The sequence below is a fragment of the Clinocottus analis genome, unplaced genomic scaffold, assembly GCF_023055335.1.
Source record: "Clinocottus analis isolate CAN_PGR_092001 unplaced genomic scaffold, fCliAna1.0.p SCAF_17, whole genome shotgun sequence".
NCBI classification, from domain to species: Eukaryota; Metazoa; Chordata; class Actinopteri; order Perciformes; family Cottidae; genus Clinocottus; species Clinocottus analis.
Genome location: NW_027175898.1, coordinates 14,815,928 through 14,842,523, shown reverse-complemented (window position 1 = coordinate 14,842,523; position 26,596 = coordinate 14,815,928). Strand labels below are relative to the sequence as shown.

Sequence of the window (26,596 nt, the reverse complement as noted above, 5' to 3'; positions counted from 1 at the left end):
CCTGTTATATATATATATATATATATATATATATATATATATATATATATATATATATATATATATATATATGAAATGGAAGGCTACTACTCGCCTACCACGGTCTGATATGTAATGTGTCTCTCTCTTGCTTTCTCTCTCTTTTGTGGAAACGTTTCTTCTGCTAGGATCTTTCATCTTGGTCGTCCGCTGACGAGCTGGACACCTCCGGTTCCCTCAGTCCTGTATCAGGAAGGAGCACGCCGAGTCGACAGCGATCGGTAACGTACACGTCTACCTGCACACGCTGCTCTTTGTGAAAGCCCGGTGTTCGGTTACCCCTCTGAGACGCAGTACCTTGTGCCCCAGATGCCCCGTTGAAGGCCATGTTCACCCCTATCATCCCAAGAGCTCTCCTCACACCTCTCTACACCTCCACAACCTGCTCTACACTCCCTCCCTCCCTCCCTCCCTCTGAACCCTTTTCCAGCCTTTTACTCTTCATGCATGATGTGCATTCCAAGAGCAAAATCCTGCAAGACAACTAGGGAAACCTTTCTTTCTAACTTTTTATTTCCTCCTTGTTCTCTTCCTTGGATGACTTTTTCACTTCTGCCCTCGCTATCACTTTTTCCTCTTCCAGTATTTCGACAATAAACCAAAAAAACTTCTGTCCCACAAATCTTTTCCCCCCCTAATAAACTTTACCTTAACTTCTTCTCACTCTAGTGTTGGTTTGATCCCTGTAGTGTTACTCTCAGAAATACTGGCGATCATGAAACTGTTAAGTGTACAATAGAAGCACATAAATGTATTTTTATGATGTAGAAAGCATGACATCATAATTGTTTAGTATTGTACAAGAATCAGTATTGATTCATATCTTGATATCAGTCCACATAAGCATGTTGCTGCTTACAGTATGTGTGTGTTAGTAAATGTCACTGTTATCAAAGAAACCCATGCATCACATTGCATAATTCCTAGCTTGCAATAGGTTTGTTGCATTCACTTCAAAGTAGTCACACGCTTTGAAAAAGCCAGATTTCTTTGTTATTATCACGGTTTACAAAATCAACCTCCGCATTACGATTTTGTTGCTGCTCTTCTTTCATTTTGGGAGTTTTCTTTTCATCGGTAGCTTTGTCTTGATTTGCCTGGACTGAAACATACTTTCTTTCTTTTACCTCCCCCCTCCCTCCCCCGTTCATTGCAAACAGCAACGGGGCAAATGTAGTCTGTCACAGCCTGGACCCTCTGTGAGCAGTCCACAGCACAGGTACCTTTCTGTTGGTTTCTAGCACACCCAGAAGATAATGGAACTCAACAGCCCATGATGCACCTGGAGGCCCATTCGTGCGAGAATTTTAAAAAAAATCCCCAATTTCAGTTTTCGTGCCAGATTAGCAGCTCATGATAGTGAGTTCCATCATCTCCTGTCCGTCTAGACGCTCTGCGTAGGCTCGATGACGAGGTGCAATGCAGCCCACACGTCCTCCATGAAAGACTTGCACAAGGGATGGTGCGGAGCCTCTTCTCCGGCAGTGTCCTTGGCTGCTTAATATCGCTAACCCAGAGGGCATTTATTACGTATAACACAAGTATTTCTCTATGTCTAACACTCCCTTGCTGTTACTGAGCACACACTCACACACACACACTTTTTTTCCTCAAATTGCCAGTAAATGTCTGCAATGAACAATGCAAACGGCTGCAGTTTCTCTTTCTCGCTCTCTCTCTCTCGTGTGTGTACGTTTCTTCTTCTTCTTCTTCTTCTTCTTCTTCTTCTTCTTCTTCTTCTTCTTCTTCTTTTTCTGCTGCTGCTATCTCATTACTATCCACCATCCCCCCTCTCCCTCAGCCTGTCATCTGTGAGTCTCAGGTCTCCATTTGTAAAGTGCTAAGGGGCACTTTTGGTAACATATCCTGAGTTTAATTCATACATCATTAATATCCATGCATTCCTGGAGTCAGGGATCATTTGAATGAAATATGTAATATGTGAAAAACTATTTTTAACAGTAGGTAAGTGTGAACTTCTTTACAATAATTCCCTTGAGCCGCCTGTGGCTTCTAACCTTCGATGCGAAAAAAAAGAGACAGTTTTGCTGAGGGTGATGGTGACTGTAAAATATGCAATCAACTACTACGTTTTCTTGCTGGGAGCTCCCTTTGTTAGAGCTGTTTCTCCCCACTTCCAGTCCTATGCTAAGCTAGGCTAACCGTCTCCGGGCTCTTGCGTCGTCTCAGCAAGAAAGCGAGTGAACACTTTCTTTCCTTCAGAAAACGCTGACCTAAACCTCGTCAAAGAGGCGTTTCTAATCGCTGCTGCTCCTCTTGCCTCGGCATGCTTTTGCATTTCTCCAGTTGGACTTTTTCAAAGAGTCCTTCTTTAAAACATATGTGATTATGCAGCCGATACTTGCAGCATGCCTTTTTTTTGTCTTTTAGCCTAACATCCTTTGCAAAGGAATGCAAGCTCACATTAAATGTGTTTGTCTGGTGCAGGATTGTACAGTACGTTTGCTTCTGTGACCGTCTGTGTGACTGTGTTTAGCCCCCCAGTCTCAGTCAGCATGTAGATCACGGTGTGGAAACGTTGTCCCGACTTTGCTTTTGACCCACATGAACAAAGTCCTTTAAACGCGGCGTGGTGCTCATAAGCACTGTCACGCAGCTCCTCCATCGCTGACCTGAGGTCTCATTTGGATTGAAAATTGGTTGACAGCATCGAAACAATTAAGCCGTAGAGATTAGATTAGAGAGAAGTTCAAGTAGAGTTTGTTTATTAAATTAGACTGATTCAATCTCTCGCTTGTTTTTGTGGACAGAATATGAAAACCCCATTAAAGGTGGCCGTCGTAATGTCATTACACAGGTTTGAAATCTGGGACTCAGATGTTGAAACAGATAGCGGGATTTTGTTACTTCTCATCGATCGCAATAACTAAACGCCCGTGTGTGTGCCGCTGTGTTGTGCATGTGTGTGTGTCTGAGCAGGTCTCTCAGCGACGCTGGATCCGCTTCCTTCCCTTCTGACGCGGCGGCGGTTCGTGGATCCTCGTTCCTGCGGCGCGTCCTCTGGGTGGCGTTGCCTCTGCAGCTCGTCATGCTGCTGCTGGTGGTCTTGGCCTTCCTGCTGCCGATGACCGAGGAGGACTACTGCGGGCAATCCAACAACTTCGCTCACTCCTTCTACCCGATGCTCAGCTACACCAACGGACCGCCTCCGGTGTAGACGAGTTTCAGACGCCGTCGAATCTGTACGACTTGAAATGACATTGATATCCTTAAAAAAAATCATGTTGAGAGCAAAAACAAAAAAAGATCTTGGCCATCCAATAACAGCTGCCGTCCACAGTGAACATCTTTGTGTGAAGCACGTTGGATCAAGCATCTCAAGCGGTGGATGATGAACTGGAGGTCCACTCAGTGGCATTTACATGTTTTTATTTCTCTGAAGTGGATAGCACCAAAGGTAAAAAGCTGAATTATAACCTGTGAATTTTGCTTGTCACTCAAAAAATTTGTAAAAGGAAAACAAAAAACATTGAATATATCTTACATTGCAATTATTTTTTTACCTGTATTTTTGGCATGCAGTTCTGTTTTTGCTTTTATTTACTTACATCCGTCACTGTGTCCATTTGTATTTCTTTTTAAACGTGAATTACATCGATTCATGTAAGATTATGTTCAGCCAAGTCGTTTTTAATCTCAAAGCCAGACACATTTCAAGAGTTCAACCTTCAGTCACCTATTGTCTTTATACGTTTTTGCTGTTTTATTTTTTAACAAAATATAAAATACGACTTTAAGATGGAGAATTGTGACATAGAACTATTGTATATTTTGTATGGCCGTCGGTATCAAATGTATAACAGTCTGGGATTATTTAACACGTGTATATATAATGGTTAAAAAACAAATATGAAAAATGTATGTATGTATATGCGACCATCAAAAACAATGAATGCCAAATCCTCATGTTTATATTTGTCTTTTTATGAGATTTTACGCGTCAAATATTCTTCCAGTGAATCCTATTCATCCTGAGTTTAGGGAAATATGGTGTTGATTCTGTATAAGATTTATTTCAATATACTTTTTAGGCCACAAGAAGAGATTAATATTCCAGCACAGCTTGGTTTAAGGTGTTTAGATCTCGGCTTGGTGAGCAGGAGCTGCTTCATCTGGATGAGCAGACCTGGAGGCAGAGAGATCACAAGAGGAGCCGGCAGGAAGGTGCTGGAAGAGGGCGAGGTGAGGCCTCTGGTGAGCGGGGCAGAGCCAGGGCGCGTTAACGTGGTGATGAAGGTGGTGATGGTGATGATGATTGTGCAGAAGGTCCTCCAAGGATTTGATGATTTCATAGCTTGGGAGAGCCAGAGCCGCGGCATCCAGACCCAACATCTGGGAAACAACCATCCGGAAATCCTCCAGCTGAGCGACGGAGATAAAAACAATATTTTTTTACAACCGCTAAGAAACCAGAGAGCTGCTGAGACTCTGCACACAAAAACCCAAAACATATACAATAAATAAAACATCTTATCAGCAGACACTTCAATCAAAACTCTTCTAGAACTGTATTTTTGCGTCACGATTTTACACACAAACGCCAATAAAAAGCTCTTTCCACATAACTGCACACAGATACTGTACAAATGCAATGTGTTTTTTCCCAATACTCATGTACAATATCAAACCCAATCACTTAACTAAAGATGACTTGAACACAGTCACGATTGTGGAAACAATACTCCAATTACATAAATAAATATCAATCCTAATATTAGCGTTCAAGATCAGATTTTTAAGAGGTCTAATTGTTTACAGGTTATCTCACAGCGGCATTCTGGGTGAAGATGATTGATTATTGACTTTTCTATTTCAACTTAAACACATACAGACTTTTAGTTTTGAATGACAAGATTGAAAGGACACAGAAAATGATGCTTGTGGCACAATAAATGAAAAAACACAACCTCATGTAACTATCTCGTAGCTTTATACTTTACAAATTAGACATTTTAAAGCACTATTTCAAGTTTTCTTACATTAGACACCCCGAAAAACTGCAAAGGCATAAGAAGTATTCTGGCTGTAAATACCACTTGAACCTCTTGGTGAACAGAAGTGTTCATCTTCACGGTTCCCTCACCTCTCTCTCGCTGTCAGCCAGCTGGGTCAGGTTCTGTCTGAGGCCGTCCAGTTGCTGCTGGTCCTCTCTGCTCTGCTTCTCTCGGCTCTGCAGGTCCGAGCTCACCGCGTTCAGCTTCTTCTCCGCCTCGGCCTTCCCGTCCGCCAGCCGCTCCAGCCTCTTCTTCTGCTCCTGCATGTCCTGACTCTGCTCCGTGACTTTCAACTTCGGCACGTCGGACAGAGGTGTTGAACTGTTACTCAGCGGCTTTATTGACTCGCGAATACTCGGATACTTTAAAAAAAAAAATCTGCATGGTTTTCAGAACCAAGCTGCTTGACATTAAATGCTGCAAAGTATCACTCACACATACACAGACATGAACCCAAATACATGATTATGAGGTAAAGATGCCTCTGCGTTTATTGTTAGGCGCCTGAACGCCTCTCCCCTCTACCTTGAGCTCACTGGCGTGGCACAGCTGGGCCTTGAGCTCAGTGTTGGACCGCTTGGTGGCCTTCAGCTCGCACTGGAGACGCTCCAGTTTCTTCTGCAGCCTCCTGGTCTCCAGATGAGCGTCGTCTCGTTCGACGGCCAACGCCGAGCGGCTCCTCTTCTCCTCCTCCAGCTCGGAAACCTTCTTCCTCAGGAGCTGGATGTGGAGTCCTTTGCTCTCGAGTTGGTCTTTCTGCGACTTAAACTGTTTGGGGGAAAAAAGGAATATTTTGATTACAAGTGGATTGCGACCACTGTTTTGCCTTTGTGCATTTAGAGAGAGTTTTTCAGCACAACTTGAATAAAACTCGTCATAAAGATAATGAAAAGATAAAGATAATACAGCTGAAAGTAGTTACGCCTTAAGTGGCAGTAATAGCGACGCTGGCTGTTTGTGTAGCCTACCTTTCGCTGCAGACTGGAGGTCAGACCTTTGCTCTCCACCAGAGCCGTTGTCTCTTGTTTGACCAGCTGCTCTGCCCGTGACAGGACAAGTTTTAGCCGCATGTCGAAGCCGAGATCCACGGCAATACTGTCGACCCTCATGGTCTCTGACAGCTGCTCCAGGAACTCTTCATACTGTTAAAAAAAAACACTTAGTGATAATGAATGGAAGACTAAACTGGGTACTTCTGTCATCTAAATACCTTTTCTTCTGCACGTTAACGCGTTATAAATGCGTTATAAATGCGTTATAAATGCGTTATAAATGCGTTAAAGTGGCAATCCATTAACCGCAACAATGATTTTATGCGTTAACGGCATTTTTTTTTTTTCAGACTGTTTATGTTTTTCCCTGATAAAAGACAAACGTTTCTTCTGGTAATGTTCAGAGAAAGAAAAAAAAGAAAACTGATTTATATTCTGTTATTAACTTATTGTTGCTCCGAGAGTGCCTGTAATATTGTTTTGATTACTTCAAAATAAAAGCGTGCAACTCAGTAGTTCTCCATTCATTATTGAATTTTGCGCATAATGCGATGAATCGCTGTTAATCGCAGAAAAATCATGCGATCAATCGATTACATTTTTTTCAACTTTGCTCAGCGCCAGTGACTACCAGCGCCAGTAACTACCAGCGCCAGTAACTTATTTTCTCCTGACTTCACTCACATGCTGTTTTCCGTGTCTGAGCCCGTCATGGCGCACGTCTGCTGCCAGCAGCTCGGCCTCCAGACCTCGCAGCCGCTCCCTCAGGTCCTGGACTTGCTGCTCTGCGAGCTGAGCCCTCTGCAGCGCTCTGAGCTGCAGCTCCGTCTGCTCGCTCAGCTCCTCGGAGACAAGACGCAGCCTGGCCTCCATCTCTGACAACGACTGTTGAAAAAATGTAGGAAGGTTAGTTGCTAGTTGCCTTTTTGAGACTTAATGTGAAGAGAAATGAGCTGGAAAGTAACTCAATACATTATCTCAAGTGTGCTTAAGTACATTTTGTTGGTACTTTTTACCTCACTGCATTTATCTGAAACATGTAGGTACTACATACTTTGTTAATCAATATTTTAACTTATTAGAAGCACATGCAATGCATCTGATAAAGTGAATTCAACCAACCAACAAAATGAGTAAAACTATCTCTACCACAGCCGGCAACATAATTAAAATGCTGATTACACTGCATTGATTCAGAAATAACAATAATATTGAGTGAAAATTTCAGTCGGCAACACTTGTAATATAAAGAAGAACATATATGTTTGAAATGCTCAAAGTCTTTTTAAGACTTCTTTCTTTGCTCTGACTCCTCACCTCATTGCAGACGTGATCCAGGTTGTGTAAAACATCTTTCTCTGTGGGCCGGATGACATCCTCAGACTTCCCCTGCAGCAGACTCGCCACTTTCTTCAGGAACATCTGCAGCTTCTCCTCAGCGGCCTGCGTCTCTCCGTGGCTCCACTGGAGCTTCCTCTCGAGCTCCTCCGCCTGTTTCTCCAGACAAAGGGACTCTCGCCTCGCCGCCTCGATGACTCTCTTGCTGGCGTCCAGCCGCTCCATCAGGGTTCCCCTCTCCATCTCAACGCTCCTCCTGCCCGCCACCAGGCCGTCGACCTCCTGCAGGTCAAAACACCACCAAGAGTCACACAACACAGTGTTTAATATCAGACCTCATGCAGGAGAAACTGAGGAATGGTTCCACACTAATGTTGAGCCCTTTATTATTGGTAGGTACACAAAGTATACAATGTATCTGATGGTGGTACACAAAGTATACAATGTATGCAAAGTATACAATGTATGTGATGGTGGTACACAAGGTATACAATGTATGTGATGGTGGTACACAAAGTATACGATGTGATGGTATCAACCTGTGGGTAGTTTACATCAAGGCAGTTAAAAACGTACACATGGAGGTTAATTTATGGGCTGGTTCCATTATTCATATATTCAATGTAACTATTATAAACTAACTTAATAAATCAATAATAATAATCACCATCTACTCACCAAAAGTTATTCCCTGTGCACAAACACATATCTTAAATACCCTTACAACAGTGTAATAAATAAAATATAAAAACAATTTGCAGGCTTTTATTTTGGCGTCTGCCAGACCTTTCTGATGGGTGCACTGTGACTGTACTGTGTTACTGTATAAACTTGAGTATTGAGAGTTTTAAAGGATTTGAAAGTACCCCTTTGAGTGAATCCAGTGCCGCGACGCTGCTGGCGGCCTTCCTCCTCTCTCGCTCCAGCTCGGCCATCAGCCTCAGCACCGTCTCTCTGCTGGCTTTACAATCCACCTCGCAGGATTTCACACTCTCGTCCAGAACAGCGATTCTCATCTTCAGCCTCTCTCTCTCGTGAGACTGTGACAAAGTTAAAAAAAAAAGCACTCAAGAGCTGTACTTTATAATAGAGTTATGATGTTATCAATTACAAGCTGGTTAAGAAGTTAAACTCAACATTAGGTGCAATTTAGTTAATGTTCAATAACAAATATGTGTCATAAGGATAATTCATATGAATGTATATTGTGTTCGCATACCTCATCAGAGTTTTCCAAGACTTCCATAACTAGAAGTGTTGCAGGGGAAGTGAAAACAATAGAGAAATGTCTCTGTTTTAAAAAAAAGTGTCCTGGCAACACCAAACACAAGCTGTACCAGAGGTCACCAGAGGGGGCGCTGCAGCAGCGAGGACGTCTGACATCAAAAACATTAAAAATAGATCTTTGGATGCAAATTAATTATATTATATAGCTTATAAACAGTTGTTAAATGCATGAAATAATGCAGTGGTTCTCATATAGGGGTATGTGAAGGCACTCCAAGAGGTATGTGACATTAAAAAATAAACATATATATAATTAGCATCCATTTAAAAAAAAACCCTTTAAATATAGTTATTTAATACATTTTCAATCAAATGTCAGTGTAAATTTATGAAGATTATTGTATATATTCTATATTAAATCTAACACTGTTAATGACTGCGCTGTGTATTACATTGTTTTTTCAACCAACAATGTTGTTGCAATGGTTAGGGGGAAACATCACTGAAAAAAGGTTGAAAACCACTGAAATAATGTATCAAAAAATAGATGAAAAAAGCTGATGAAGATGTCAAGGTCAACTGTCGCGCTTATCTTTATGCCCAAAGTTTGGACTTACAGGTGGCCTGTCTTCTAAGGCACCAACTTCAGCCTTCTCAATTCACTCCACACACAATGCAGTAATTACATTTAGACTGGACGGCATGTTGCATCAGGATATCTGCCACTTGGTCAGTTCAGTAGTTGCAAGTTTATAAATAATAATTAATTCACTTTCACTTGGGAATTGAGGAAAACATTTTAAATGACAAACATGCTGTACAACACTTCCACACACACATTTTATTCTTGCTTTCGTGTTCACATGGGTGTGTTTATTCATTGCAAATAATTTCACAAGAAAATGCTGAAGATTTGAGAAAAGTGGGACAATTTTGAGTCACATAAATGAAGGTGGTCCCAAACTGTAGGTTGAAAAGAGACGAGAGACGACACGCAACATAAACTACAAAGTGCAATAAGTAAGGGCCATTAAAACAAACACTTAAATATGACAGTTTTATGTTAAGGGCTTTACGTCAAAGTGTAATATTCTGTGGAAACAGAGTTGCTACAGCCCAACGCACAACCTGCCAGTCAGAGACCGGGGCAATAAAAACGCGATGACGTTCCTACGTTATTACGTCACCATAAACAGGAAGTGAGCCGCAGCAAAACGCTATTCGACTCCCGGGTCCGTCTCCGTCGTGCAGGTTGTGATGTCGCTGAACTCACAGACTCACGTGAACAAACCCGTCGTGTCCTGACGCCGGTGAGCTGGTCAACACGTGTCATCTCGTCGACACGTGTCATTTTAGCGTCTTCACGTGACACGCTGTCCGGTAACGTGTGTGACGTCAGCACGTGGACCACCTCTGCAGGTACTGAACCGAGTGTGTTTTAGTGTTTTTGCTCTCACGGTTTATTTGAAACGGGTAAATCGGAACCAGACTGACGTCACTAGTGAAGTAGATCTCTAAACTCACTTCGTCAAGGTCACTTTATCTTCTTCTGGCTCCTATTTTATTTTAACATCGGATTTTAGATGTCTGACATTGCATATTTAAGGGCATGTACATTTGCTCCATAGATCCAGGATGTCCCAGAATGCACCACGACAAGTATAAAGCATGATGCATCTGCTGGAGGTACACTAACAGCTGTTTCCTGTGTGTGTTGCAGCTCACCTGAACAGCTAAGATGCTTCTCCGGACGCTGTGGTCCAGACTGGGAGCCCTGCGGCCAGTAGAGAGGACGCCAGTCTGCATCTGTGCCCAGGCCCGTCTGTCCCAGTTCATCCAACCACACAAGTACGAATCCAAACCCAGGACTAACTCAAACGGGTCGGCCCCGGAGGTCTTTCCAAGGCCCTATCATGTCCACTCCGCTCACCAACAGCTGAAGCACACGAGGCGGCTTCTGCCGGCTCCGGTCGGCTGTAAAAGCGGCATCAGCAGAACGTTGGCGACCGACCCTGAGATGCTGACTACATGTGGAGGCGGACAGAAGCGGTTTTATTCCCCCGACCTTATGAAGTCCGTGTTGAAACCGAATTTGAAACCAGCAGCGGTGCCTGTGAAACGGGTTCCCAAAGGACCGAGAACCAAACAGCCTTCCAGAGCCAACCAGCCTTCATTGGACGCGGACAAGGTGCTTCAGCCAGTCGTCCGGTAACAACCGGTTCCTTTTTTAAAGTGTCTAGTTTGTGTCTTTAACCCTGTGATTCTCTGTAGGATATGATGCAATGCATTGCCTTTGCAACAGCGGATCAGTATCATTTGCCAACACTTTGCCACGACTTGATGGGCCACGGCTTCCAAGAGATAGATTTACCAAGAGGTAGGATTTAAAAGAAAAATTATATTCTTAGATTAACAACTTCCCTGGTAGTTACATGTGATTTGACGTATTCTGCTTGGAACAACGAACACACTGTTTGACAAACATGTTTTCATTTCAGACGCCGCTCATGTGCTGCTGATCAGCACAGACATGGCGGCAAAACCCGACGACGATGCGCTGATGTTCTTCTTCAGGTAGAAATAAAGTTTTCTGTTTTCAAAGTGCTTTGTTTCATGATTTTTCTGATTTATTTATTTAATTTTAAGGATTACACAACATACAGTTCTTTTAATTTGTTAGATATTCGGCTGGGCGTGGAACCGCAATACTACTTGAGTTGTGATGTTCTTGTTGATGCACTGACAGTTTGGCTTGCTTTGTTAAATTAAATAATGTGTTGGAAAAAATATTTATATTTGAAAAGAAATTAAAAATCCTCCTGAAATTAAAGTTTTCTGGATATTTTCTATTTATTTTTGAGTAAATTACAGTCTGACTTTCTCTATCTTTAATTTCAGAGAAGGCTCGGTCGTTTTCTGGAATGTTGAAGACAAAATGGTAAAAAATATATATATATATTTTTTATATTAACTTGTTGACTTTGTTACCGTCGCGTACTTCTTGCACAATGTAACTTGTTTTCTTGTCTTTACAGATGAAAAAGGTGTTGAGAATATTGGAGCGACATGAGCTGCAGGCCTATGAAGTCGCGCTGGTCCACTGGGAGAACGAGGAGATTAACTACACTGTTAAAGAGTACGCTGATACTCACACACTCTACACAAACACCTTGTATACATATATATCATTTCCCATTTAAATATAAATGTCTCTTCTTCAGAGGAAACACGAAGCTTGAGCATGGCAACTTCATCCTGAGTGATCAGATGGATCAACACGAAGCCGTTCTGGAGAAATTTGCTTTTTCAAACGCTCTGTGTTTGTCAGGTGAGAAGTATAAAGTGTACACATCACGAGGATGGAGTGTTGTCTTCCGTCACTGAGTTCATCCTCGTGCTCTCTCCTCCAGTGAAGCTGGCGATATGGGAGGTGTTTTTAGACAACTTTGTGGATTCCATTCAATCGATTCCTGAGGTACAGCGGACGCAGAAATACATTCTGAATAATTGATCATCTGTGATGGTTGTTTGTGTGTAAGGCGAAGCTCCACTCAACGCTAATGTCCTAATCTGTTTACCTCGCCAGACGCTGAAGTCTGGCAACAGGGTAAAACTGTCCTCTGCAGAGGTTATGAAGAAGATAGGGGAGCTTTTCAGTTTAAGGTAAATTCACTGATTGTTCAACCTTTTCTCTTTTTTTTTTCAATTATCAATGTTTCACAGGCTAAAATGTTCCAGTTGTTTCTGCAATGAAGTTAAAATTGGTTTTCTTTTTGGTAAATTCAGTTTGTATTCGTCAGGATATTGTTTTTTGTTCACATCCATGTATTTTGTCGTTGTAGCCACTCATTGTTGTGTAATTATGCCAAGTAACTGCAATTGCAAAAACTATTGTTATAATAATATTATGCTTCTATCATATCTTAGCAATACTACTATCAGATTTTATCATAGCAATACTATCATATTTTTCTGCAATACTGTTATATCTTTTATATTTTGTGTCTTATTTTTATTGTAATTTTGTGTTAGGGGGACCGAGCAAAATAAGCTTTTCATCGTATAGAATAACTGTCTCTTATCTGTGCATATGACAGTAAAAACATCTTGAATCCTGAGTCTTCGGTCCGCTGTTTCAAACCTCCGCTTCTCCGACAGACACTGTATAAACCTGAGGTCCGACCTGCTCATCACACCTGATTTCTACTGGGACCGAGAGAACCTGGAGAAGCTGTACGACAAGACGTGCCAGTTCCTCAGCATCAACCGCAGAGTCAACGTAAAAAATAAAGCCGCTCCGAAGAAATAATAACGCGACGCCGCGGTTGTGATGCAGAGACTCGTTCTGACGTCGTGGCATTGTTTTGTGTTCAGGTCGTGAACGAGAAGCTGGAACATTGTTCACAGTTAACGGATTTGATGAGGAGCCACCTGAGTGAGAAGCACAGCTTGAGGCTGGAGTGGATGATCATCATCCTCATCGCTATCGAGGTAAGGAGACGAGGAATCCCTTGTTCCCTTTTGTGCGTTTCTAACCTCTATTCATCCCATCAAACCATCCCAAATTCTTTCAGTGTGTTAGTCTACTTGAATTGCGTGATAAATTACACGATCATATGCATCATTCGAATTCTCTACGTTTTAGTTTTGTGTTTATTTGTTTGTTTGTTTCCTTGTAGGTTATGTTTGAACTTGCAAAAATGATCTTCTAAGCGGCTGCTCCAACAACGCACAAATCTATGACACTCAGGAGAATGCTGCACGGTGCAAAGGTACGATGTCGGCATTATGTTTTCTGGAAGAAACGGCAGTCGTGAAGCGGACCTGAATGTTTATTGTGTTACTTCTCCTCTTCCACCGTACATACATGTCAACAACACACAATACATTTTTCTTTTTTCGCTAAAGATCAAGGCAGAAAGCAAAGTGCATCAGTGGGACTTTTCCAACTATGGGATCTATGTGTTCAACCTCATTCATTCCATTTTTACATTATTATCCACTCATTATGAAAGATATGTGTTTTCAAAGATGGGCAGAGACTCACTTCAACATGTGACATTATTGTTGTGTCTGAAACACGAGTGGCAGGTTAAAAAAAACAAGATGCGCTAATTTATTAAAATGTATGAAGTTCAGGAACTCCAACTGTGAGTGCTGTATTATAAAATATGCAATAAAGTTTTGAATGTTTGACTGCTGTGTTTCAGTGTGTGCATGTAAAACGTCAACATATTGAGTGATTATTAGTCCTGTGGTAGAATATCTAAAGCTAACTTGTGGTCACTAAAAGAATTTGAAGTATAAGAAGTTCTTGAAATATCCAGGTATGAATTTATTCCAATAAAATAATAATGTATACATCAAATATTCGTAAATATATAAACGCATATAACCCAGGTTTATGTTGTAATTATTGAACATTTTAAGATCAGCAAGAATTTTCCATTAAAGTCAGTATACCTGGAAAGAGAAGCTGTCGTCTTTAGATGCTTGAGGTTCACACACAAAGCGCTGGGAAATAAAACGGGATGAGTCAAGCTGCCATCTTTGTTTAAGGCTTTGCTGATTACAATTAAATTAATCACAAATACATATGTGAAGATTAATTCAACGTTAAGTTTTTTTGGGATTACAAATGAGCACATGAGCCTGTATAATAAACTCATTATGTACAATATAATTTACATTAATAGCATGTTCAGCTCTGCCTATTGTCTTGTGAAAAGCAGAATGACTAAACACTTAATGACCACAGATGTGATCCAGTGAATAGTCATAAACACATTGTTTTAATACTTACACAAATGTATTTAAAGCACAAAACTGCCAACAAAAAAAGCTGTCTTATAATATTAGACATATTTATTCATCTAAAAAAAAAAAAAGATCAAGGAAGATCTTTTCTAAAACATGATTTATATTTGAAAAGACCTGACATGATTGGACAATTCTCCATAAAAACAATTATTGAACAATACCATTGAATAATGTTCACTATCAAACCTCCAGAATCACTCTGCCCCTGAGCCAAGCTTAGCATTTATCCATTAATGCTCATTAATCACACTCATTATGATGATAATAATAATAAGTTGAACATAATGTAAATTAAAAGCAGCAGAATGCTGTTTCCTGTAATGTTCTTCTACCACCGTCAGTGCTACTCTTTTGAAAACTTCTCACAAACTTGAGTGACTTCCTTTTTGATTGTCCAACCTTGAAAGACAAAAAGAAAGTAACATATTTACACATTTGGATGCATGCTTTAAGTGTACTGTGAGGAAAAAAAGACAAATCTTGCAAAAAATGACAGTAAAATCAGAGTAAAGGGATGCGCTTACCGGTTAGTGACACTGAAGTGGAGCAGGATTAATTTACCTCCATAGTTGTGACAATCGCAGCTTCAGTTTCCGGATGCTCAAGAGCGACCGCAAAATCTTCACCTTCACTATCAGTTTCACGTCTTTCTACTGTTTTGTGCATTTCCTGTTGACTTTCTTCTTTCTGGGTCTTGGCATCGGGAGCCATTTCCACCTCATGTTCGAATCCTGCCTTTCCCTCTCGCTCGCTCTCAGCCTGACGGCCGAGACATTTCTCTTGAGTGCAGAAGTCTTCCTCGGCATCCAGCCACACATCCTGGTCCTCCTCTTTTTGTTTAGCGGGCTCTTCCGCTTTTGTTTCTCGGTCGTACGCTTCTTCAGAGAGTGCCGGCGGACTCGGGGACGCTTCTCCTTCCTCCGTTTGACTTACTGGTTGCATTGTTTCGGTTTCCTGGACGCTGGAGGTCTGTCTCTCTCTCGCTTTGACTTCTTCTGGTTCCCTCGCTTGGATGCCGAAACCCTGCAGTACGGGTTGAGTCGTAATCACGGCTCTCTCCTTTGAATCCAAGTGGACCGCTAGTTCTGTGGTTCCTGTGGCCTGAACAGCGACCTCCGGTAGCTTTATTTGTTTGATTGTCTTTGCAGGTTTTAGTACCTCTACTGCCTGAACTCCGACCTCAGACACATCTGTCTTTTCCACTTGTTCAGACCTCTCTGCTATCGGTGGTGAGGACGTTGGTTCATTTTCTTGCCCAAACTGTATGTTGAGTTGGAGTTCACTGGAAAGACTTGACAAGATGGCTCCGGTGTGTTGGGGGTCTACTAATCCAGTATTAGTAGGCGTTACGATCAGAGTTTGGATCATTTGATTTGATTTGACCTCTTCTACTTGGACACCTGTTTCAGACGTTTCCTCTTCAGCTTTAGTTTCCTCCAAATTGTCTTTTTGATCATGGATAGAGACGTCTAATTGCAGTGGTGTAATATCGCTTGTGTGCATGAGATCCTCAGTCACTTGCTTTGCAGTTGCAGCAACGTCACTGATTGCCGTAGACGTTTCATGTTGACGTTCCAGGATACATCCATTACTATCAGCCATCTCTTTCTGATCCTCCACTCCACTTGATTCACTCTCAACCATCTCACTCACTGTTGTCGCAGCGTCCGGCTGTTCGAGACCTTCTTGTCCCGAGTTGACAACCAGGGATTCAGGTACTGTCTCAGGTAAGTTTTCTTTTACATGTAGAGTAACTTTTTCATGGAGCACCTTGTTATGCTCATTTATTATTTCCTCTTCAATCTCCAGAGTTGCGAAGAGATTGTCTACCTTTTCGACATTTCCATGACAAACATCTATGACTTCTTTGTCTTCTGTTATCCCGACATCTAGCACGGTATCCACAATTTTCTCAGCTGATTTGATATCATCATTGACCGCCTGTACTTGAATTATGTTATTGTCCTCAAACTCTACTAAAGGCACATGCATCATCACAACCACACTGCCTTCCTCTGCTGTCTCAGCCTTATCGTCTATCTCTAATGGTTTGGCTGTCTCGACTTCCTCCTTGAACACTTCCATCAAAACTTCAGGTATTGCAGCTGAGACATCTTTTATGTCACATATGACTACTTGCCCCACTACGGCATGCTCCTCTGCAGCAGTCTTTACCTCAGTGCTTGAAAACTCACTTTCTTTTTCTCCCTCAACACTGACTTGCGCGGCACTTAGGTGCATTTCATGTTTCAGGTCATTTGCAGCTTCAGCGTTGTCTACACATGGTGCTTGAATGTCTTCGATTGTCTTTTCTCGTCTCTGAACGTTACTCACTTCTTCATTCATAGAGGATACACAAACTTCTGTTAATGCCAGTAACTCATCTACAACTTTGGGAATGCATTGTTTCTGCTCAACCCCAACATCCTGAGTGATACTCTCTATTTTCGGATCCTCTGCTCTCTCTACAGAGTGACCCGGTTGTGCCACACCTTCACCCTGAAGTCCGTCTGTAACTGAAGCAATGACAATGTCAATGTTTGCTTTGGCAACTTCATCGAATAATATTTGCTTCTCAAATTCCTGCACACTGCTTTCCTCAATACTTTCTGTGTCTACATGCATACACATTGATGTCCCGTCATCAGTGTTTGTTTCAGGTGCATGCTCTTTAACATCAGATGGTAATCCTTCTAGTTCTTCTTCATGTTCGGTTTTGGCAGCTTCTACTGTTTTTTCTTCTGGCTTTACTTCAATCTCCTGTTTGGGCTCATCTGAAACTGTTTCCACTACTGGAATATCCTCTGCTATTACTTTATTTTCAAGTGAGAGAGGGATTGCCGCCTTTGAATCTAATGTGGCTGCTTGAATTACTTCTGGTTCTTGAACTTGTTCAGTTTTGGATACATCCACTGGCTCAACACTGACTTCAGGAAGATGCTCCGCTGTGTGTTTGGGTTCGTCTGTAACGGTTTCTGCTTCTGGAACGTCATCTGATATCACCTGTTTTTCCAATAATTGAACACCGACCACCTCTGAATCTAATGTTGGTGCATGAACAGCTTCAAATACTTCTGGTTCTTGAACTTGTTCAGTTTTGGGAGCATCCACTGGCTCAGGATTGGCTTCAGTGAGAGGTATTGATTCCTCTTTGGGTTCATCTGTTTCTCCTTCTGGAACAATCTCTGATATAACCTCTTTTTCAAGTGAGAACACACTGCTTTCCTCTGAATCTAATGTCGGTGCTTGAACAGCGTCAACTACTTCTGGTTCTTGAACAGTTCCCAAAACATTCACTGGTAGTTCTTGGTTTTCTGGCTCAACCCAGACTTTAGTGAGACCCTCGAACGTCTGCTTGGGTTCATCTATAACTGTTTCTACTTCTGGAACATTATCTTTTTCCAATGATTGAACACTGTCTTCCTCTAAATCTAATGTTGGTGCATGAACAGCTTCAAATACTTCTGGTTCTTGAACTTGTTCAGTTTTAGGAGCATCCACTGGCTCAGGATTGGCTTCAGTGAGAGGTATTGATTCCTCTTTGGGTTCATCTGTTTCTCCTTCTGGAACAATCTCTGATATAACCTCTTTGTCATGTGATTGAACACTGCCCTTTGAATCCAATGTTGGTGGTTGAACGGCCTTGAAAACATCTGGTTCTTGAACAGTTTCCATTACATTTACTGGTAGTTCTTTGTTTCCTGATTCAATGCTAACTTTGGGTTCATCTATAACTGTTTCTGCTTCTGGATTGTCTTCCGATTTTACTTCCTGTTTTGGTGGTTGAACACTGCCTTCCTCTGACTCTAATCTTGGTGCTTGAACAACTTCGGGTGCTTGTAGTTCTTGAACATGTTCGGTTTTGGGAGCATCCACTGGGTCAGGGTTGGCTTCAGTGAGAGGTATTGATTCCTCTTTGTGTTCATCTGTTTCTCTTTCTGGAACATTCTCTGACATCACCTCTTTTTCATGTGATTCAACACTGCCTTCCTCTGAATCCAATGTTGGAGCTTGAACAGCCTCTAATAGTTCTGGTTCTTGAACAGTTTCCATTACATTTGCTGGTAGTTCTTTGTTTTTTGACTCAACACTGAATTCGGGTTTGGGTTCATCTATAACTGTTTCTACTTCTGGAATGTCTTCCGATTGTACTTCTTTTGGTGGTTGAACACTGCCTTCCTCTAAATTTAATGTTGGTGCTTGAACAACCTCTAATAGTTCTGGTTCTTGAACAGTTTCCATTACATTTGTTGGTAGTTCTTTGTTTTCTGACTCAACATTGACTTCAGTGAGTTCCTTTGCTGCCTGTTTGGGTTCATCTATAACGGTTTCTACTTCTGGAATGTCTTCCGATTGTACTTCTTCTTTTGTTGGTTGAACACTGCCTTCCTCTAAATCTAATCGTGGTGCTTGAACAACTTCGGGTGCTTCTAGTTCTTGAACATGTTCGGTTTTGGGAGCATCCACTGGCTCAGAGTTGGCTTCTTTGAGAGGAAGTGTTTCCTCTTTGGGTTCATCTGTTTCTCTTTCTGAAAGATTCTCTGACGTCACCTCTTTTTCATGTGATTCAACACTGCCTTCCTCTGAATCCAATGTTGGCGCTTGAACAGCCTCTAATAGTTCTGGTTCTTGAACAGTTTGCATTACATTTGCCGGTAGTTCTTTGTTTTCTGACTCAACACTGACTTCAGTGAGTTCCTCTGCTGCCTGTTTGGATTTGTTTATAACAGTTTCTACTTCTGGATTGTCTTCCGATTTTACTTCCTCTTTTGGTGATTGAACACTGCCTTCCTCTGAATCTAATCTTGGTGCTTGAACAACTTTGGAGGCTTCCAGTTCTTGAACATGTTCAGTTTTGGGAGCATCCACTGCCTCAGGATTGGCTTCAGTGAGAGGTATTGATTCCTCTTTGGGTTCATCTGTTTCTCTTTCTGGACCATTCTGTGACGTCACCTCTTTTTCATGTGATTCAACACTGCCTTCCTCTGAATCCAATGTTGGCGCTTGAACAGCCTCTAATAGTTCTGGTTCTTGAACAGTTTGCATTACATTTGCTGGTAATTCTTTGTTTTCTGACTCAATACTGACTTCACTGAGTTCCTCTGCTGCCTGTTTGGGTTCATCTTTAACTGTTTCTACTTCTGGTGTGTCTTCCGATTTTACTTCCTCTTTTGTTGATTGAACACTGCCTTCCTCTGAATCTAATCTTGGTGCTTGAACCACTTTGGAGACTTCTAGTTCTTGAAAATGTTCAGTTTTGTAGGTATCTGCTGGCTCAGGATTGGCTTCAGTGAGAGGAATTGATTCCTCTTTGGGTTCATCTGTTTCTCTTTCTGGACCATTCTCTGACGTCACCTCTTTTTCATGTGATTCAACACTGCCTTCCTCTGAATCCAATGTTGGCGCTTGAACAGCCTCTAATAGTTCTGGTTCTTGAACAGTTTGCATTACATTTGCTGGTAATTCTTTGTTTTGTGACTCAACACTGACTTCAGTGAGTTCCTCTGCTGCCTGTTTGTGTTCATCTTTGACTGTTTCTACTTCTGGTGTGTCTTCCGATTGTACTTCCTCTTTTGTTGATTGAACACTGCCTTCCTCTGAATCTAATCTTGGTGCTTGAACCACTTTGGAGGCTTCTAGTTCTTGAACATTTTCAGTTTTGTAGGCATCCACTGGCTCAGGATTGGCTTCAGTGAGAGGAATTGATTCCTCTTTGGGTTCATCTGTTTCTCCTTCTGGAACAATCTCTGATATCACCTCTTTTTCAAGTGAGTAAACACTTCCCTCTTCTGAATGTAATGTTTGTACTTGGACAATATTACATACTTCTGGTTCTTGAATAGTTTCTACAACATTCGCTGGTATTCCTTTGTTTTCTGACTCAATGACTTCAGTGAGAACCTCTTCTATCTTTTTGGGTTCGACTATAACGGTTTTTGCTTCTGGAACGTTATCTGATATCACCTCTTTTTCAAGTAATTTAACACTGTCTTCCTCTGAATCTAATCTTGGTGCTTGATCAGCCTCAAATACTTCTGGTTCTTGAACAAGTCCAGTTTTGGGAGCATCTACTGGCTCAGGATCGGCTTCAGTGAGAGGTATTGATTCCTCTTTGGGTTCATCTGTTTCTTCTTCTGGACCGTTCTCTGGTAGTTGAACAGTTTTCATAGCATTTGCTGGTAGTTCTTTGTTTTCTGGCTCAACGCTGACTTCAGTGAGACCATCTTCTGACTGTTTGGGTTCATCTTGAACTGTTTCTGCTGGTAGATTGTCTTCTGATTGTACTTCCTCTTTTGGTGATTGAACGCTGCCTTCCTCTGAATCTAATGTGGAGGCTTGCTCAACTTCTGATACTTCTGGAACTTTAACTTGTTCAGGTTTGGCAACACCTATTTCAAGTTCATCTTCCTTTTCTGGCTCAACACTCACTTCAGTTAGCGGCATCTCCTTGAATTCACATGTAACTGTTTTGTCTGCTGGTATGCCCTCTGATATTATGTCCTTTTCAAGTGATGAAACACCCTCTTCTGAACCTAATGTTAGAGCTTGTACATCTGCTAATTCTTGCAAATCTTCCACCTGTACTGGTTGTTGATCGTCATCCTCAGCTTGATTCTGATCAGTCCTATCGTGCATTTCCTGATCTTTCATAGGCGTCAGAGATGGGACTCCCTGCTCCATAGCCCCATCCTTAGTTTCATCTGCCACTATCGCAGCCAAGTCTGTTTCTTGAGAGTCAAGTTTTGGAGGCTCTGTTTCAGTTTGAAGTGCCTCAATTAGAGAACCTTTATCTGTGACAATTAAGTCATCTTCAGGTAATTTATTTGTAGACACAGTCGCATTAACCTCTGATTGGCTTTCCACTAGATTATGGCTCTCATCAATACTTTCTAATTCTGTTATGCTGTCTTCTGGATGTGTAACATGGACCTCTTGTACTTCATCTTCAGTGATTCCAGCAGTGTCAAACTCCTCTGTAGGAACCTCAGATAAAATCTCTGTGGAAACAGAGTCATTGACTTCAAAGATGCTCGCTATTTGCGTGGAAGCTGCAAGTTCATTGTTTTCAAGTTCATTGTTTGCGTCCAGTTCTTCAACCTTAAGGCCTGTGTGAATTTCAGTAGTATCTAAACTTCTGTGTAATTCCAGAATTGTTGGCTTTACAGATGCTTCCAGTGTTGGATGCGATCTTAACTCGTATGAACAAACTGTCTCTGGACTTGTGGAGATGGTGTCCACGACCTGGTACAGAAGCGCCTCTGTTTCCTCAACGACATATTCTGCTGGAACTGGTGTTGTGTTGCCGGATGTTTTTGAAGACTCTGAAGATAACTGGGAAACTGCAGATATCATCTCAGTTTCATCTGCCAGGGTTGTGTCTAAATGTTCTGGTGCAGTAATGGCCTCCGATGTGATCTCTATCAAGTCCTCTGCTATGGTGTCATCTCTAGCTGCGTCCTCGGTGACTGAAGCTGGAGTGGCCTCCTCAGGTATGTCACTGAGTTGTTGTTTACTGAGTGATTCTGTAAGATCATCAGATTTTTCATTGGCAGCAGGGGTTGTAGTCGCCTGATTCTCTGAAGCATCATCATTGCCTTGGTCTTTCTTTGCTTCAGTTTGCAGATTATCACAAGGTAGGACTGGTTCAGCCATTGGATCAAGGCGGTCTTGCTGGAGTTCAAAGTCTGCTTCCTTGGGTGTATGACTTTCGACATATGTCTGTGTTTGTGTGTGAATCTCTGTCTCAACTATATCAAACTCAGACAATGGAACCACAGCAGGCGTGTCAGAGTCTTCATCGCCCGAAGCTGCTTCTTTATCAGCCTCATCCGAAGATACTTGGTCCTGCTTTTCGGCGGACTTCCTCTTTTTTCGTCCTGGTAGGAGTTTCTTTATTGAAAAGGAGGACTCATCTTGAGTAACTTCACTATCGGATTGCACATTGTCTTTGCTTTCATCGTCATCCTTGGCTTTCCTTTTAGGGGTGACAAGTCTTTTCAACGATTTCCATGTTGAAGCTCCATCGCCCTCTGAAGGACTTCCTGTTTGTTTCGGGGAATAGGCTGATATTTCCTCAACCTCAATTTCTAGGGCTGATTCTGCACCATTTTTAGATCCACTGCCTTGCTTGTTTGTGCCATTATCATTTTGAGGAGGTGTTTCATCATCAGAGTCTGACGTTTTTCGGCTTCTTCTCCTCCCGGATCTACACAAAACAGATTCCCATGAAACAGATGAGTCCTTTCGTTTTTTGTTTTCTTCCGTGCTGCTATCTGATATTTGCCCTCCTTCGCTTGGTTTTGGTTCTTCTACTGAACCTGCGATTTGTGTCTCTTCATTACTTACGGAGGATTTCTTCATGCGCTTTTTTGGAGTCATAAGTTTTTTGAAGGAAGCCCATGCGCCGTCCTCCTCCTCTGTCTCGGTACAGGGTTGTGCACAACCTTTCTGATTCTCAGCGGTCTCTGTAGAGGACAGGAGCTGATCTGAAACATGTTCTCCAGAGTCCGACAACTTTGCATCACTTGACCTCCTGCTTCTTTGTCTTTTATTAGTTAGTTTCTTAAAGCTAGACCCTGACAGCAGCCTTTTCAGAGGACTTGCTTGAACCTTTTCCTTCTCTTCAGAACTCAGGACTTCAGGCTCAGTGATAATTATGGTTAAAGGATCCATGGGTGCATCCATCTTCTGAGCGACATAGAGGATCTCGCCTTTTAGTTTATTTTCCTCATGTTCTGTCTCAACTGCAGCTGCCTCAACACCAACACTGATGTCCTCTTTATCCTGTTGTTGGTCTTGTACAGTTTGTTCTGTCTTCTCTACGACCTCCTTTTCTCCTATTTCTATCATTTCTTTGTCAGTTGGCTCCTCTTCGGCGAGCTTCTTTTTCTTCCGTAGTCCAGAAAAGATTCCGGTGGTAAAAAATCTTTTGATCGGCGATACGACGGCTTCTTCTTCAGGACTAGATGGAGATGTGGAACGTGGCTCTTCCTCAGTTGTGGTATCCTGGTTTGCATCTTCACCTCGAGGTGAGGCCATCGCTGCATCTGCGTTATCGGATTCAACCTCTGCTTTGCTTTCCGTTGCATTCTCCTCTGCATTTTCAAGAACGTCCTCCGATGTATTGTCTGTCAGGGTCGGACATGTCGTTGAATCGTTATCGTACGTCTCCTGCGCTATGTTCACATCGGTATTCTGCTCAGCATTCTCACTTGTGGTCTCCTTTGTGGTGTCCTCAACACCTTCTGGTCTGTTTGGTTCTTCTTTGTCAGTATCGTTGGGCACATCTGTTGGGATTTCACCTGAGCCCCTCTTTACTGTCAATTTCAAACCAATGTTACTGAAAAATCTCCTAAAACCTTCATTGATGTCATTCTGCTTTGCATCCATTTCAGTCATTTCTAGGGTTATATCTTCATTCACATCCGCTTCATTAGGTGATTCCTTTATATTTATTTCAACATTTTCCAATGGCGTTTCTTCTTTAAGTGGCGTTTCCGTTTGTGAAACATCTTCGTCTGGTGGAAGGACAGCTAAACCAGGAATAAATTAATTATTAAATACTTGGATTGCAAGAATTGTAAAAGAATGATGACGAAGATGAAACTCTACTGAAATCCAACAAGTTTTGCTTCAGTTGAAATCATGCTGATATCGTGCGTCAATAGGCAGTAATAGTGTTGCAGTGCCTACCGTCTGCAGCGGCGTCTTCCTCACAGTGACCATTGACTTCTGCTGTAGAGCTGTCTGCTTTTCCATTGATCTCCGAGATCTGCCCTTTGTTTTTGAGCGACTGAAACAAAACACAAAATGTACAATGTACCTCTGCTCTTCTGTCAAAGATGCGCTTGTATGGAAAAAAAGATAATCAAACAATTTCACATCATTTATAAGTCAATTTTAAACATTTTAAAAGCACTGGTTTCAGTTTAAACAATTGTACAGCAACGACAACCATTTGCTTCTATGCTCAAAGCTGGAGAATTCATAAACAAATTCATTAGACTTTTGACTTTGTGTGAAACAAACAATGTGAATCTTTGATTAACTGGAGCTCCAAAGTCATATTTAACATTGTCCAATCAGTGTTGTGTTAATGTGATATTAGTCTTACATTTAAACAACTGTAATTGTCCAAAGCTCAATTCCTTGAGACAGTTTAGTTTGGAAAGTCTGAGCAGTAGAAAGGGAACAAGAAATGTGTTCTTTACCTTTACAATCACAATAATTAACTATATAAATAGCTGTGAGATCTTATGGCACCTGCTAATATCTGCTAAGAATTTATTTGACATTCATTAAGTAGATTCATTTTCATTTGTTGCCACATCGTGATACACAGGAGAAGAAAAATGCACACTCTTGTGTAATATTTTTGAGGTATGAGGCCTTTGAAGCCACCATTTTTTTTCAAATATTTTACCATTTTACGGTTATAATGTACCATGCAACCAGTCTCTACTCCTGTTAGTGTAGCAATAACAACATGACATATGGGATTGAAGAGCAAGCGCCATAATATGATTATGAGCAGCTGTGAGCTGATTTTCCAGTCAAAAGTTCACATTTCCCGATGCGACAGCCCATAGGAGCTGTGAACAGGCATCGCTTTGTTTTCGGCCATCGGCCACCAACCTGAATGACTAATTGCCTCTAAATGGATCTTACAAAGCGCATGAAGCAGAACAACTTCAGAAAACAACCAAACTTTGGGACTTTATTTTTATTTTTTTGCAAAGTAGAGTAGCACTGAGTGTGACAATGAATATAACTCAAGTATTTTTTATTTATTGGGTGAAAAACAACAACAAAAACAGATGATTGTTTCCAATTAAACTCAGTACATGAAGAAATTAGGAAAATTATTATTATTTTAATTTTATACTTACTTGAAAACTTGAATCATAAGAATTTATGATGGAAATGCTCACTTGTGACAGAGGCGTATAAGCTTCCACTTATTTCATCCAAACAAAGTTAAAGCATGCCGTTAAATCAACACAAAGTTATGATTATAGCTCATAAAACTAATAACTAACTAACAATAATGACTATTTTCATTCACTGTGCTGTCGAATGAACTTCCTCTCCATGACCAAGTGATGATGTAGTGCTCAAGTAATTGATGTTGCCTTCTGCTGAGTGCAGCAAAAGAGGGAAACTCCATCTCTCCCCGGGGCTTTACAGGTTCCTCTAAGAATGAAAGGTTGTTTTTCCTCCACACTGTTTTCCTTTCATCTAAATGCAAACCTTTGCTGCATCAATGAAACTGTTTTCAGAAAGGCCGCTAACAGCTCTTAGCAGCCTCAAACTACCAAAGCAGAAGTCAATCACCATTGGTACAGACTGACAAAAACAACAACAAGGAGCACACATGTTGTCCTTAACCTGGAAGCAAGTGTTGGTAAGTACTGCCTAAAGGGAGAGTGATGTATTCATTCAAATGGGACGTGGACTTTTTTCTCTTGTTGGGGATAATGAGTGTGTTGGCAAGCAGCAGCTGCTCTGTCCTTCCTGACAACAACAGTAAAGTGCAGCCTCAGCATTTTTAAGACACATGACAAAAAAAAATGTATATGGCTCCATACCAAGAAAATGTGCTGCTATACTGACAATGCATATATGAGGATGAACAAATATGAAATGTCAAAGTCTGCAAACGTGGTAGTGATCTGCACTGTGAGCTGATACCTGGTCTTCGGTAGTCTGCTGAGTCGGAGCATCCTCCACCGATCCGCTCTCATCCTCCTCCGCTGCATCCTTCCTTCCCTCCAGTTGCGCAGACTGAGCGTCTCCCATTATCGGAACCGCAGCGCGTCACTGTCCGGAATGAGCCGCACAAAGTGATGGAAATATCCCAAAATGCGCACCGGAGGGGAGGAGAAGAGGGAGAAAGAAGAAAAAAAAAACGCAATGTGGTAGCTCCGCGAGAGACGAGCAGCTCTCAAATGCGAGCTGGATGTGAAAAGAAAAAGTATTTTGTAAGCAAACACCTCCCTGCAGGATCACATGAAGCCTATGAGCCGAGCCCGGTCCGGCCCGGCTCGGCCCGGCACGCCTCCCGCTGCTGCTGCTGCTGCTGCATCAAAAAAAAAGGAAGAGGAGGAAGGAGAAAAAAAGAAAAAGAAACCTGCAGAGAAAAGCCCATCGCGTCCTCAGATGACT

The 26,596-nt window shown here is 41.8% G+C and overlaps 4 protein-coding genes across 18 annotated transcripts in view; 2 read left to right on the top strand and 2 right to left on the bottom strand.

Annotated features, from left to right (window-relative positions):
• Positions 1 to 3,966, top strand: part of syne1b (spectrin repeat containing, nuclear envelope 1b) — a 71,572-nt gene extending 67,606 nt beyond the window's left edge. For 12 of the 14 annotated variants that reach the window (XM_068579950.1, XM_068579943.1, XM_068579951.1 and 9 more), the window contains 3 exons: positions 168 to 260; positions 1,200 to 1,258; positions 2,980 to 3,966. In XM_068579950.1, coding sequence (XP_068436051.1) covers positions 168 to 260; positions 1,200 to 1,258; positions 2,980 to 3,217 — 390 coding nt within the window. In that variant the 3' untranslated portion in view covers positions 3,218 to 3,966. The remainder of the gene's footprint in view (positions 1 to 167; positions 261 to 1,199; positions 1,259 to 2,979) is intronic. The other 2 variants (XM_068579949.1, XM_068579948.1) reach the window with 1 other exon arrangement.
• A 171-nt stretch (positions 3,967 to 4,137) lies between these two features.
• Positions 4,138 to 8,630, bottom strand: ccdc170 (coiled-coil domain containing 170). The gene is made up of 8 exons (XM_068580575.1): positions 8,604 to 8,630; positions 8,251 to 8,424; positions 7,364 to 7,666; positions 6,731 to 6,931; positions 6,023 to 6,196; positions 5,580 to 5,822; positions 5,144 to 5,347; positions 4,138 to 4,422 (listed from the first exon to the last, which is right to left on the bottom strand). Exons 1-8 carry the CDS (start codon positions 8,628 to 8,630, stop codon positions 4,138 to 4,140), a joined length of 1,611 nt encoding a protein of 536 aa, XP_068436676.1.
• A 1,223-nt stretch (positions 8,631 to 9,853) lies between these two features.
• rmnd1 (required for meiotic nuclear division 1 homolog) lies at positions 9,854 to 14,141 on the top strand. 2 transcript variants are annotated; one of them, XM_068580504.1, is made up of 12 exons: positions 9,854 to 10,030; positions 10,332 to 10,799; positions 10,883 to 10,988; positions 11,110 to 11,185; positions 11,510 to 11,549; positions 11,647 to 11,747; positions 11,833 to 11,939; positions 12,022 to 12,086; positions 12,198 to 12,274; positions 12,770 to 12,890; positions 12,986 to 13,102; positions 13,291 to 14,140. In XM_068580504.1, the coding sequence occupies exons 2-12, from the start codon at positions 10,350 to 10,352 to the stop codon at positions 13,321 to 13,323; spliced, it is 1,293 nt and encodes a 430-aa protein (XP_068436605.1). In that variant the 5' UTR covers positions 9,854 to 10,030; positions 10,332 to 10,349; the 3' UTR covers positions 13,324 to 14,140. The 2 variants fall into 2 exon arrangements, with proteins under 2 accessions (XP_068436605.1, XP_068436606.1); XM_068580505.1 differs by lacking the exon at positions 9,854 to 10,030 and adding an exon at positions 10,053 to 10,144 and having other exon boundaries at positions 13,291 to 14,141.
• On the bottom strand, positions 13,435 to 26,255 carry akap12a (A kinase (PRKA) anchor protein 12a). The gene is made up of 4 exons (XM_068580503.1): positions 26,123 to 26,255; positions 24,125 to 24,224; positions 14,956 to 23,964; positions 13,435 to 14,830 (listed from the first exon to the last, which is right to left on the bottom strand). The coding sequence occupies exons 1-3, from the start codon at positions 26,228 to 26,230 to the stop codon at positions 14,984 to 14,986; spliced, it is 9,189 nt and encodes a 3,062-aa protein (XP_068436604.1). The 5' UTR covers positions 26,231 to 26,255; the 3' UTR covers positions 13,435 to 14,830; positions 14,956 to 14,983.
• Positions 26,256 to 26,596: the final 341 nt, after the last annotated feature.